This window comes from Cornus florida, unplaced genomic scaffold (genome assembly GCF_030987335.1).
Source record: "Cornus florida cultivar Cherokee Brave unplaced genomic scaffold, ASM3098733v1 CherokeeBrave_3.0.0_Hap2_Chr01, whole genome shotgun sequence".
Lineage (NCBI taxonomy): Eukaryota > Viridiplantae > Streptophyta > Magnoliopsida > Cornales > Cornaceae > Cornus > Cornus florida.
The window spans coordinates 4256498-4269227 of record NW_026775571.1 but is presented as its reverse complement, the minus strand read 5'-3'; the positions used below and the strand labels follow the sequence as shown (position 1 = coordinate 4269227).

General features: G+C 32.3%; 1 protein-coding gene across 1 annotated transcript in view; it reads left to right on the top strand.

Annotated features, from left to right (window-relative positions):
• The window catches only part of LOC132282108 (probable sugar phosphate/phosphate translocator At1g48230), a 38325-nt gene extending 36252 nt beyond the window's left edge, over window positions 1–2073 (top strand). The window contains exons 8-10 of the mRNA XM_059783757.1: window positions 808–1073; window positions 1300–1394; window positions 1473–2073. Of these exons, the coding sequence (XP_059639740.1) occupies window positions 808–1073; window positions 1300–1394; window positions 1473–1661 (550 nt within the window). The 3' untranslated portion in view covers window positions 1662–2073. The remainder of the gene's footprint in view (window positions 1–807; window positions 1074–1299; window positions 1395–1472) is intronic.
• The last annotated feature ends 10657 nt before the right edge of the window (window positions 2074–12730 follow it).

Sequence of the window (12730 nt, the reverse complement as noted above, 5' to 3'; positions counted from 1 at the left end):
ATGATGATCAAATCTTGATCTTTTTTATGTTGTTATTTCTGGTACATTGCTGGTATGGACACTTTTTCCAAGCCTATATATTGTTATTGTCTCCTAGAATCGTCACATTTGTATAGGTTATTGTTTGCTTGCTCAACTTAGCTTCCCTATATGGGATAAAGGCAGGGATGATAACGACAACAACGATGATGATCAATTGCTTACATAATTTATTTATCAAAGTTGAGGTATAAATCAAATTCAGCTCATGAAGGAAAATTATCTTACTTTTTTATCTCTATGATATTAAAGGTTCGTATGAAAAAAAATTGTACAGTTCCATTACCGAGGCCCAATTGCTTACAATTAAGGAGAGTCCAGATGATGATGGGTGTGTGATAAAACTAGAAGTAAATACATTCGTAAGATTGTTGAAGTAGCACCTACTGGTGATAAATGAGACAATCAACTATATGGTATGTTCATGTGATGTGGGGGGACCAATAATGCACTTAGTGATGAACAGTGATGTGATTCACATTGAGGGTAATGCAATGCAAGAGGGAGGAAAGCTATGAGTGTGTGGTATAATTAAGTTGTGGTCGTTGATAGATCATAATGGCTAAATAAAAGTTGAACGGAGACTAGTGCCTATCATCCATGGGAGTATGCCATGCTCTTGTTTGTATTTTGAACTTGTACACGCTATATGTATGCATAGTTCTATTGTCATGATGTGTCTTTAGGTGGGTTAGGAGTGACAGCTATCTAATTGTTACTTTTTATAGTAATTTCACTTTTTCATACTTTGCCATTTGTCATGTGCAGTTTCGTGTTTCTGTTTATACCTTGGTATTTCCTGGAGAAGCCTGGGATGGAAGTTTCACAGATCCAGTTCAATTTCTGGATCTTCTTCTCTAATGCTCTTTGCGCCTTGGCATTGAACTTCTCTATTTTATTAGTAATTGGTAGAACTGGAGCAGTTACCATTCGAGTTGCTGGTGTTCTGAAAGATTGGATACTAATAGCACTTTCGATTGTTATATTTCCGGAATCTACAATTACCGGGCTGAATATCATTGGCTATGCAATAGGTAGTTTTCTGTTTGCATGAAGTGCTGCTGTAGTTGTCAATCACAATACTTCTTAAATGTGAATTTTTTCTTCCTCGCCTTCCAAAGTAGAAGATTGAGGATTCAAGTCCCCATAGGGGCAAGTGGGTGTGTGAGTGTTTCTTTCCAAGGCAGAATATATATATATATATAGATGTATGTATGTATGTAGATATATATATAAATTTAACTTGAATGCTTTCTGCAGCACTATGTGGTGTTGTCTTATACAACTACTTGAAGGTTAAGGATGTTCGGGCATCTCAACTTCCTCCTGAAAGTATTCCAGAAAGAATTGCCAAGGTCAGATTTTGCAATAATTAAATGATAGCTTTAGGTTGTGTGGTCTTCATCTTACTTGTTTATTTATTTTCAATACAGGATTGGAAATTAGAGAAGAAGTCATCTGATATTTACAATCCTGATAGTAGTGATAAAAATGGAGGAAGTACTAGAGGGAATAGTACTGCATCCGATTTGAATGTAGATGAAGAGGCTCCTCTAATTTCTTCATCGAGGTTATCCCATATTGGACGTTCACAACTTAGTAATCACAGTGCATCGTTGTGACATCCGAAATGCAGATAAGATAAATAACCATTTATTAGCGGAAGCACATAAGAAGAAAAGCTGGCACAATGGCATCCCTGCATCCTCCTATACAAAGTAAAAGCTCATTATTTTGTGGGAGAAGGTTTGTTACACGAGAATCTGGGCGCAGTTGTCCCATTCTAGCCCGTGCATTCATGCTTTAAGGGCGGTAATTTTGTTCTCTTTTAAGGGAGAAGGCTTTGCTATTCACGACCTTTAATTCTTGTTGAACATGCAAATCATACTCTATTAAGGGCGGTAATTTTGTTCTCTTTTAAGGGAATTTTGATTTTGATTTTTTAATGGCTTCCATTGATAAGTAAAATAGAGCTATTCAAATCTAATAGAACTTGTATTTTTGATTCAGCAAAGGTGCTATTCTTAGCAGAAAGTTTTTGCAGCTCTACTGAGCCTCTAAATGATGAGCAAGTGTGGCAAATAATTTCTTTAGATGGAGAAGATCATTGTTAAGCTGGTATGTTTGAGTTGCACTTGTCATATTAAAAAAAAGTTGAGATTTAATATTAATCACACCACTCATCACAATGCTTTTGAAATGCAATAATTATAATATTATAATAATAAAAAGAAATAATACAATAGAAAAATTGTAGTCTTGGTTTTGTTGCTGTTAATGATTATTTGTCCTGATAGTGTATCTACTAAAGTTTAAAGATACCCAATTCTGTCAAAAAGTTTAAAGACAAGCATGAAGATGTTCGGCTCACATAGACTCTTGAGACCTGGATATTCTGTGGCCCAAGCTTAGTCAATGGGTCAACCACTTGGAATGGTCTGCGAGACCCTCTTTGCTTTAGTTTTCTTCTATTGCAGCTGTATGTTTCATTTTATGACATTGACTAAAAAAACTCAGAAAAAGAGAAAAATAGGTGCTTAATAAAGTGACGTTCTGGGGTGATGACGATGGCGAATATGAGAAAATAAAAACTATTAATTTAAATAATTGACGAAATATTATGAGTAATTTTCAGGAATGACTAAAAATTACAATCTCATGATAGCCAAGCTTAATTTGTTGTTCAATTAATTCTTTATTTCTTTTATTTAATGAATGTTACTTTGATTTTATTTATTTTTTTATTTTATCATTGGCAAGAAATTCGTATTCCATTTTGTTTCTTTGGAGAAAGATACTATTAGTCCACAAGGCCCTTGGTGGATGTCACTTCGATTAAACACTAACTTTTCTTAAGATTAATATATTTAAAGTATTTTGTAGTAGCATGATGGGCTTGTATTAAGTTTGTTTTATTTTTTAAAACATCTGTGTTGTTATAGTTATATTGTGGGTCATTGTAATAGTATAAAATTTTGTGAGGACAAAAATAGAAAAATAATCCATGAATATGGAAAAATTTTAGTACAACACCACCAATTTGTTTGTGGACGTGTGGACCACAAGGTCACCAAATGACTGTCTATTTGTAATTTGCAATTTAAACTCTTGATAGTCATCTGGATTCTATGTCATGGGTCTAATTCTTATAATAGTTAGTGCATTCACAAGTCTAAGCAAGTAATATAATATCTGTTTCGACCTTTTTGAATCTAGATGTTGGTGTTTGGTCGAATCTTCCAATTTTATAGAGCTATTTGAATTCAACTTATGAAATTTGATATTATTTTATTTCATCACAAATACTTTTCAATTCTGTTTCCTCTATATTTTTTAGAATAACTACTCGAGAACTAAAACACAGAAGAGAATTTCTTTAAAAAGTGAGATACAACTACGTCTATATTATTGAATGAATATGCAAATCATACTCTAATAAGGACTCCTCATCTGGTAATTTGTTCTCTCTCAAGAGAATTTAGATTTTTTAATTTATTATTGGCTTCCATTGATAAGGAAAATAGAACTAATCAAATCCAATAGAACTTGTATGGCAAGTTGTATATGGGACTCTTCTTATAAAGGGGATTATTGTTAGGTGCTGTGAGCCGTGATCAAAGTTGCACACATGCTCTTGCAAGCTTTGTCATAAGTGCAGTAACACCAAAAATAAAATAGAATTTACGTGCAGTAATACCAAAATAAAATAAAATTTAGACGTACACAAATATTAAATGACAAAAGGTTGAGATTGTATATTAGTCACAAAAGTCATTTATAGACTCACAATGCATTGAAAATGTAATAATTATAATATAAGAATAAAAAAATAATAGAATAGAAAATTTGTAATCCTTGATTTTTTTTTTTTTTTTTGTGTCACTTGTTTTGGTTAATGATTATAAATTTTAAAGATATTTAAAGATATATGTGCATTCAGTGGCCGAAGCATAGTCAACCACGGCGGCTTAGAATGGTCTACAGGACCCCGCCCCCTATTGAGCCTACCATAAATAATTGCAAACATGATAATTTTTCCAAATGTGACGAGGACAATATTGAGCTTTCTATTATTTTGTCTTCTTTTGTTTCCCAATCACTCCAAAATTTGTCTTATGGATGAATCTTGAATTAAGATTAGTTGAAGAAAAAAAAAAATTTAAAATTAGGTGTGATGCAAAATAATTAAGGATGCAATTTGGTCTTCCCAACTCTGAGTCTACTATAATTTTTAAAGGGCTTGAGTAACCACTTTTACAATTAGGGTTGGACTTATCTCAACTCAAACTCAATTAGAATTGGATTTGGTCTCAACCCCGAGCCTAACATGAATCCAAACTTTAATATTATTTTTGTACATATTTTTTATTTTAAATATATTATATATAATATTTAAATTATGATCAATTTAATTTCTTAAGAATTTATTTGTAATTTTTAGAAATTTACATGAATGATTTAAAAAAAAAAAAAAAAAAAAAAAAAAAAAAAAAAAATTGTGCTTATGAGTAATTTAAATGAAACTAACTAAAAATCAATTTAAAAATTTAATGATAATGGATTGGATTCGAGTTGAATAGTTAGGATTGGAGGTCGAGTTAAAATTGTGTTAGAGTTGAATATTTCATTTATCGAATTAGGCGTGAGTTACAAAAATAATAGAGTTTAAGAATCCATTAAAAATAAACCTTAATTGTGCCTGTGCTAGGGGTACACATGCCCGGTTCAGTTTGGACTGATTTTTAATTCTTTTGGAACGAATCCGATCCTAACGGTTACAGAAAATCTGAAACCAAATCGAATCATTTGATCAAAGGAACCAAACAAGATCAAATCAAACCAAACAGTGAGAAACCGGTTTGGTTCGGTTCGGTTCCACAGTTCCTGTATTTTTTTGTTTTTTATAAAATTATTCATATTTTCAACATCCAAATGTATAACAATAAACCAAGTTAACTAACATATTCAGAACTTTTAATTTGTTTTTTTTATGTAACTTTTTGAACTGAAGTGAATACATTCAGAATTGCTAATAACCTAACACATTAAGAATTACTAATTCAACAACAAACATACAACCACAATTTAGAAAACTAACAAAATTTAGCCACTCTAAATCAATCAAAAAATAAGAATTATCTAATAAATTGATAAAGACCTAAGAGAATTAAGAGTGTACTGTATGATTGATAGTTGCTACAAACTTCTAAATAATTTGGACTATAGAATTATATTATATTATATATATAATTTAACATATATATAAATATATATAACTTAACGGTTATTTAGGAAAAAAATATATAAAACTTAAAGGTTTGGGTTCGGTCCGATTTGGTCCTAAAGGACCTCAAACTGTAACCAAACCGTATCTTTACGGTTTCACAAATTTGAAAGCATGATTGAACTAAATCGTTAACAAACCAAACCAAATTATCCCATCTGATTTGATCCAGCTTGAATTTTAAGTTTAACGGGATTTTTATGCCCCTCTTTGTCACACCTACGCTGACCATCCAATAAAATAAAACCATGGTTAAATATGATATGTTGAACTTTCCTTTCACATTTATTGTTTTGTCTACCTTGATGAATACAGTGTTTGATTAATAGGAGTGACACTAATAAACCAAAGTACTTTTCTTTATGTGAATTTTTATTTTTTCTTTTTTATTCTCCACAAAAAAAAAAAAAAAAAAAAAAAAAAAAAAAAAAAAACAATATATAATATAACAAGTAGTATGAGAATCTCACAAAAAATTAAATTAACTAAACTTGCTAAACTGAAATCTCAACCAAAGTTGTAAATATGAGATTAAAAATTCAAAGTGGAGATGGACTTGTATTAAATATTTAGGTTAGTGGTCAGGTTAGAATTAGTTGAATTTTTCATATGAAATTGGGATTGAATTGTATCTCTAACTAGTTCAACTCATGCAGCTCTAAAAATAAACCTTAATTGTGCATGTGCCCTCTCTCTCTCTCTCTCTCACACACACACACACATCATCCAATAAAGTAAAACAATTGTCAATTATGGTATGCTGGACTTTCCTTTCATATTTGTTATTTAGTGTAACTTGATGAATACGTTGTTTGATTAGTGTGGAGTGACTAATAAACCAAGGTACTCCTCTTTGCGACTTTTCTTTTTTCTCCAAAAATTCAAAATTGAAATGGACTTGTATTAAATATTTAGGGATAGAGGTTGAGTTAGAATTACGTTAGAATTGAATATTTCATATTAAATTGGGATTGAATTGTATCTCTAACTCGTTCAACCTCTAAAAACAAACCTTAATTGTGCCTGTGCCCTCTCTCTCTCTTTCTCACACACACACACATACATCATCCAATAAAGTAAAACAATTGTCAACTATGGTATGCTGGACATTCCTTTCACATTTGTTATTTAGTGTAACTTGATAAATACGTTGTTTGATTAGTATGGAGTGACTAATAAACCAAAGTACTCCTATTTGCGATTTTTCTTTTTCCTTTTTAAAATAGATTTGAAGTCTATATATTCTCCAAAAAAAAAAAAAATAAATAAAAAAAAAAATAATATCCAATATATAATATAATAAGTAGTATGAGAATCTCATAAAAAGGAGAGAGGGAATTAAAAATTGATGATTGAGTTGATGGTGTTAGTATTAGTGGAACAAACAAGAGGAGGAGGAGCATCATCATCAGCATCTCTACCAATAGCGAAGTATGATTGTCAAGACAGATGCGGAAACATTACCATTCCTTACCCTTTTGGGATTGGAGTTGGTTGAGTAATTTTCAGGAATGATTAAAAATTACAATTTCATGATAGTCAAACCTAATTTGTTGGTTAATTAATCCTTCATTTCTTTTATTTAATGGATGTCACTTTGATTTTTATTTTTATTTGATTTTTTTTTTTTTTTTTTTTTGGCAAAAAACTCACACACACCATATTCAGACATCACTTTGTTTCTTTGAAGACTCAAACCGTCATCATCCATTTTGAAAAGTAGAAGAGATATTATTGGACCACAAAGCCCTTGGTGGATGTCATTTTGATTAAACACCAACTTTTCTTAAAGATTAATATATTTAAAGTATTTTGTAGGAGTATGATGGGCTTATATTAAATATATTTTATTTTTTAAAGCATTTGTATTTTTATAGTTATATTGTGGGTCATTGTAATAATATAAAATTTTGTCAGGACAAAAGTAGAAAAATAATCCATGAATATGAAAATTTTTTAGTAAAACACCACCAATTTGTTCGTAGATGTGCGGACCACAAGGTCACCAAATGACCATTTATATTGATAGTCATTGGACTCTATGTCATGCGTCTAATTCTTTTAATAGTTAGTTTGTTCACAAGTTTAGTATGTGTTGTAAGAATTTTATATGTAATCACTCGTAAGCGTAAGAATTTTTGCAGATAGGACTTATTTGTAAAGGTGTCGTACTCAAGAAACTCGTGTTAATGAAATTATCAATAGTTTTTTTTAAATTTTAAATTAACTTAAAAGTAGGATTACCAAATTTTAATGATTTATTTTAGATAAACTAAGTAAAAAAATAAAAACAATAATTAAACGAGATGCATGTAGAAAATAAGAGAAAGGGAATTAGGGACATGATTTTATCTCTAACGTTGCACTATCAGTCAATTACATTAATTTATTGAAGATATATAAAACATGTATAATGAATTAATCATGACTACAAGTACATGTTAATTCAGTTAAAAAATAATATAAATTAAAATTAAGCATAGATTATCTTTGATTAACGTAAACCTATTGTTAATGATTATAAATTTTAAAGATATACGTGGATGTGGGCTACTGCAATCATGAGGATATGCATGAGGATATTTGGCTCACATGGACTTGAGACTTGGAAATTCAGTGGCCAAAGCTTAGTCAAGGGGTGCTATCAATCAATCAACCATGGTGACTTATAATGGTCTACAGGGCCCCGCCCCCTGGACTAATTGCAAACATGATAAATTTTCCAAATGTGGACGAGGACAATATTGAGCTTTCTATTATTTTGTTTCCGGATCACTCCAAAATTTGTCTCATGGATGGAATCTTGAGTTAAGATTAGTTGAAGAAAGAAGAAAAAAGAAAAATTTTAAATTAGTTGTGATACAAAATAATTAAGATGCAATTTGGTAGTCTAATCCGCTTTTTAAGGTCTTGACCAACCACTTTTACAATTACAGGACTCGTCTCAACTCAAACTCAATTAGAGTTGAATTTGGTCTCAACTCAAGCCTAACATGAATTCAAGCTTTAATATTATATTTGTACATATTTTTTATTTTAAATATATTATATATAATATTCAAATTATGATTACTTTAATTTTTTAAGAATTTATTTGTAATTCATTAGAAATTTACACAAATGGTTTTTTTTTTTTTTTTTGAATTGTGCTTATGAGTAATTTAAATGAAACTAAATAAAGATCAATTTAAAAATTTAATGATAATGGATTGAATTCGAGTTGAATAATTAGGATTGAAAGTCTAGTTAAAGTAGGCTTGAGTTATACCTCCAACCCGTTCAATCCACCCAAGTTATAGCTCTAAAAATAATAGAGTTTAAGAATGCATTAAAAATAAAGACTTGGATCCCCAAAGTTAAACTTTAGTTGTGCCTCTCTGTCACACTGATCGTCCAATAAAGTAAAACGATTGTTAAATATGATATGCTGAACTTTTCTTTCATTCCGTAGTGGGAGTGACGCTAATAAACGAAAGTACCCTCCCCCAATCCTAATCTTAGTCCTAATCCTAATCCATTTATGGAGATTGCACTATCAAATGCCAATTAGTGCTGATAACCCAACTCCCCCATCTTGCCTAAAATCATTGTGTCTAATTAGCTTTTACAACTTTTAAAACCCCTACAATTCCTAATCAACCAATATATATATATATATATATATATATATAACACTATAACTCAACCACCCAATATCATCAATGCTGCCTTTTATATTAGATATTTATTTTATTTTGTTTTTATTTTCTAGAGAGTTAGTATCGCAGTTCCACTCAATTTAGTTGTAGTTCGTTCCAATGACATCGTTTCCAATGTGGAGGGATACAAATTAAAGATAGGGAATGGGACGGACTAATTGAATACCACGATCTGAGTTAGTGGGGGAACCATGATGGAACCAAATGGTTAACAAATCAAAACAAATTGTCCCGTTTGATTTGTTCCGATTTGAATTTTTAATTTTACAAAATTTGTGTCCCTCTCTGTCACACCCACACTGACAATCCAATAAAATAAAATCATTGAACTTTCCTTTCATTCCTTTCATATTCATTCTTTAATCTACCTTGATGAATACGGTGTTTGATTAGTAGGAGTGATACTAAAAGTAATGAACTAAAGCATTCTTCTCTATGTGACTTTTTATTTTTTTTAAAAAAAATATATAAATAAAAATACCAATATATAATATAAAAAGTAGTATGAGAATCTCACAAAAATTTAAATTGACTTGACTTTCTAAACTGAAATCTCAACCAAAGTTTTAAATTTGAGATTAAAAATTCAAATATAAAATAGACTTGTATTAAATATTTAGAGTTAGAGATCGAATTAGAATTACGTTAGGGTTCAATATTTCATATGAAATTGGGCTTGAGTTGTAATTTGTAACCCTAACTCGTTCAACCCATGAATAAACCTTAATTGTGCCTGTGTCCTCTCTCTCTCTCTCACACACACACACACATCATCCAATAAAGTAAAACAATTGTCAACTATGGTATGTAGACTTTCCTTTCACATTTGTTATTTAGTGTAATTTCTTGTTTGATGAATATGGTGTTTGATTAGTATGGAGTGACTAATAAACTAAAGTAGTAAATCTTAGATTAAAAATTCAAGGATGAGATGGACTTGTATGAAAAAGTAAAGATTCGACCCATGCAGTCCTAAAAATAAACCTCAATTGTGCCTGTGCCTCTCTCTCTCTCTCTCTCTCACACACACACACCATCCAATAAAGTAAAACAATTGTCAAGGACTTTTCTCTCTCTCACACACACACATCATCCATTAATATATGTATAATGATGAATAGAATATCGATTAATCCAGATTTAGACCCCAACACAAGACAAGACCGTGAAAATTGACCATGGACATAGACGCCCGGAAAAAGGTGCAAACCGATGAACTGATATAACAAAGATTTAACAAAAAATAATAATTTAACTAAATAAAATCTTGGGAGCTTTAAAAGTAGTTATAAAAATTGTGAAGTATGGTAAATTATATCGACCTCGGCTGCGATTTAATCTAACTACACGACATTAAATTTATGTATTTTGTTGCACCGTATCCTCGGTTTGCTAGCTCCATTATAAGGCATACTCCCTTCAGTCCAAAATTTGGCCAATTAGAAAATTTAGTTGCAATGATCAAAATATTCATAAACACGTTACTACCCTTATATTGCCATAAAATTATAAAAAAAAAAAAATTACAAATAAAAAAGGTCTCATTTTCATGGACAAAAATACATCTCTCTCTTCATCTCTCTATGCCCACTATATATACAATATATGTCAAAATATAATTTGAATCTACCCTCAATTCAACCTACCAAGAAATATGGATCAATAAGTCAAATTAAATTACTCAATAAATCAAGACTCATTTTTTTTAAAGTGGATAATTATGATAATAATTTCACCTACCAAGAAATATGGTCCAATAGGTCAAGTCAAATTACTCAATAAAGTGGAAAATTAGGATAAATTTTTTTTGCCCTTTTTAAGCCGGATTCCGGAACATGCCACAAATTGGTGACTAATAAACCAAAGTACTCCTCTTTGCGACTTTTCTTTTTTCTTTTTTTGTTTTTCCTTTTAAAAATAGATTTGAAGTCTATATATTCTCCGATAAGTAGTCTGAGAAACTCACAACAAGTAGAGAGGGAATTAAAAAATGGTGATTGAGTTGATGGTGTTAGTATTAGCGGGGCTAACAGGAGGAGCATCGTCAGCATCTCTACTAATAGCCAAGCCTGGTTGTCCGGACACATGCGGAAACATTACCATTCCTTACCCTTTTGGGATTGGAGTTGGTTGTTACGCGGACAAGAGCTTTTCAATAGCTTGCGACAACTCTTCCAAGGCTTACTTCACTAGCAACAAGCTTCCGGTGCTTTATATTGATATGTTTGGCTATAGCAATAGCTCTGGCACCATTGGCATCCTTCATCCGGTGCTAGCTTATAATTGTCCAAATGGTTCGAGTCATCCACTTGTGAATTTGTCGAGTCATTTTTGGTTCTCTTACTACGAGAATTATTTCAAGGCCACAGGTTATAACAACCTGGCCTTAATGATGAGGCAAGACCAATAAATTATAGGTGGGTGCACATCAACATGCAACCCCAACATTTCAACTGATGAAGGAAGTTGCTATGGAATCAAATGCTGCCAGACCTCAATTCCCCCATTTCTCAACTTCATCAATACATCTCTCACCAGATTTATTAATGATAATTCGAAAGAGTGCAATTATGCGTTCATCACTTCTTCTCCAACCTCGATCAATGCATCCAATACATCATTGATCAATGACATGCAAGAAATGAAACCTGTTTTTGATGCTATGCTGGAATGGGGCATGCCCGAAGAGTGCAACGAATATTCGCCTGCTAATAATACATTATTATGCGGACCAAATGCTTTTTGCCGTCCAGGAAGTAACTTTACTTACCGATGCTGAAGATGCATGAAATTCATCCTCCCTTTCTCTCTCTAGAATTCTTACCTTTCAACCAAAAAATATCTCCCCCTCTTCTATCCATTACTTCTTCTATTTATAGATACTTACAAACATTGATGGGCTGCTAGATCTAGGCCCGTTCCTCTGTGAGTTTTGGTCATCTTTGATGGGCTATTCGCGTTCGGCCCATATGGCAGTGTCTTTTTATGGGCCTGACCCATCTGTACGGACCGGATTTCGCGTTTGCAGGTCAGATCCGGCCCATGTCACTTCGGGCCTCCTCAACTGCCCCCATAATTACCCCTTGTTTAATAAGGGGGTAATTATTGAAGGCGTCTCATCATGACGTTGACGGCTCGAGAAACACATATGGGGGAACGGACGGTCAGATCCGAAATCAATGTTCCGGGGCTCGATGAATTTCTCGCCTTCCTGACGCTTCGGCCCTCGGGTCCCCCTCGCCTTTATAAGGCTCTAGAATACCACTTCATGCCTTTTTACCGTCTCCATCATCAGTCAAATCTCTTGCTCATCTTTTTAGAACAGTGCTAAATTTCTTCTGGTGAAATCCTTCAAGAGTCATTCTTCCAGCGATCTTGCAGTGCTCTTTGTTGCTTTCTACCTCAGAGGTTAGTTTTGTTCCTTTTTACTTTCGGCAGACTTCTTTTTACCCTTTTAGATCCTTCAATCGCTTCCACCATGGTTGTAGATCTAGATGTTCTTCGTATGAGACTTAGACTTCCTGACAACATCGAAGTTAGGGTTTGCCCTAAGGATGTTAATATTATGACCGGTGCCGGCCTTCTTCCCGGCGAGGTTTTATTTACAAACCTTCAACTGAATGTCGTTAGGTTCCCTCTGTATCCCTTCTTTAATTATGTTTTCAATAGACTGGGGATATCCCCCCTGCAGGTAAACCCCAATTTCTTT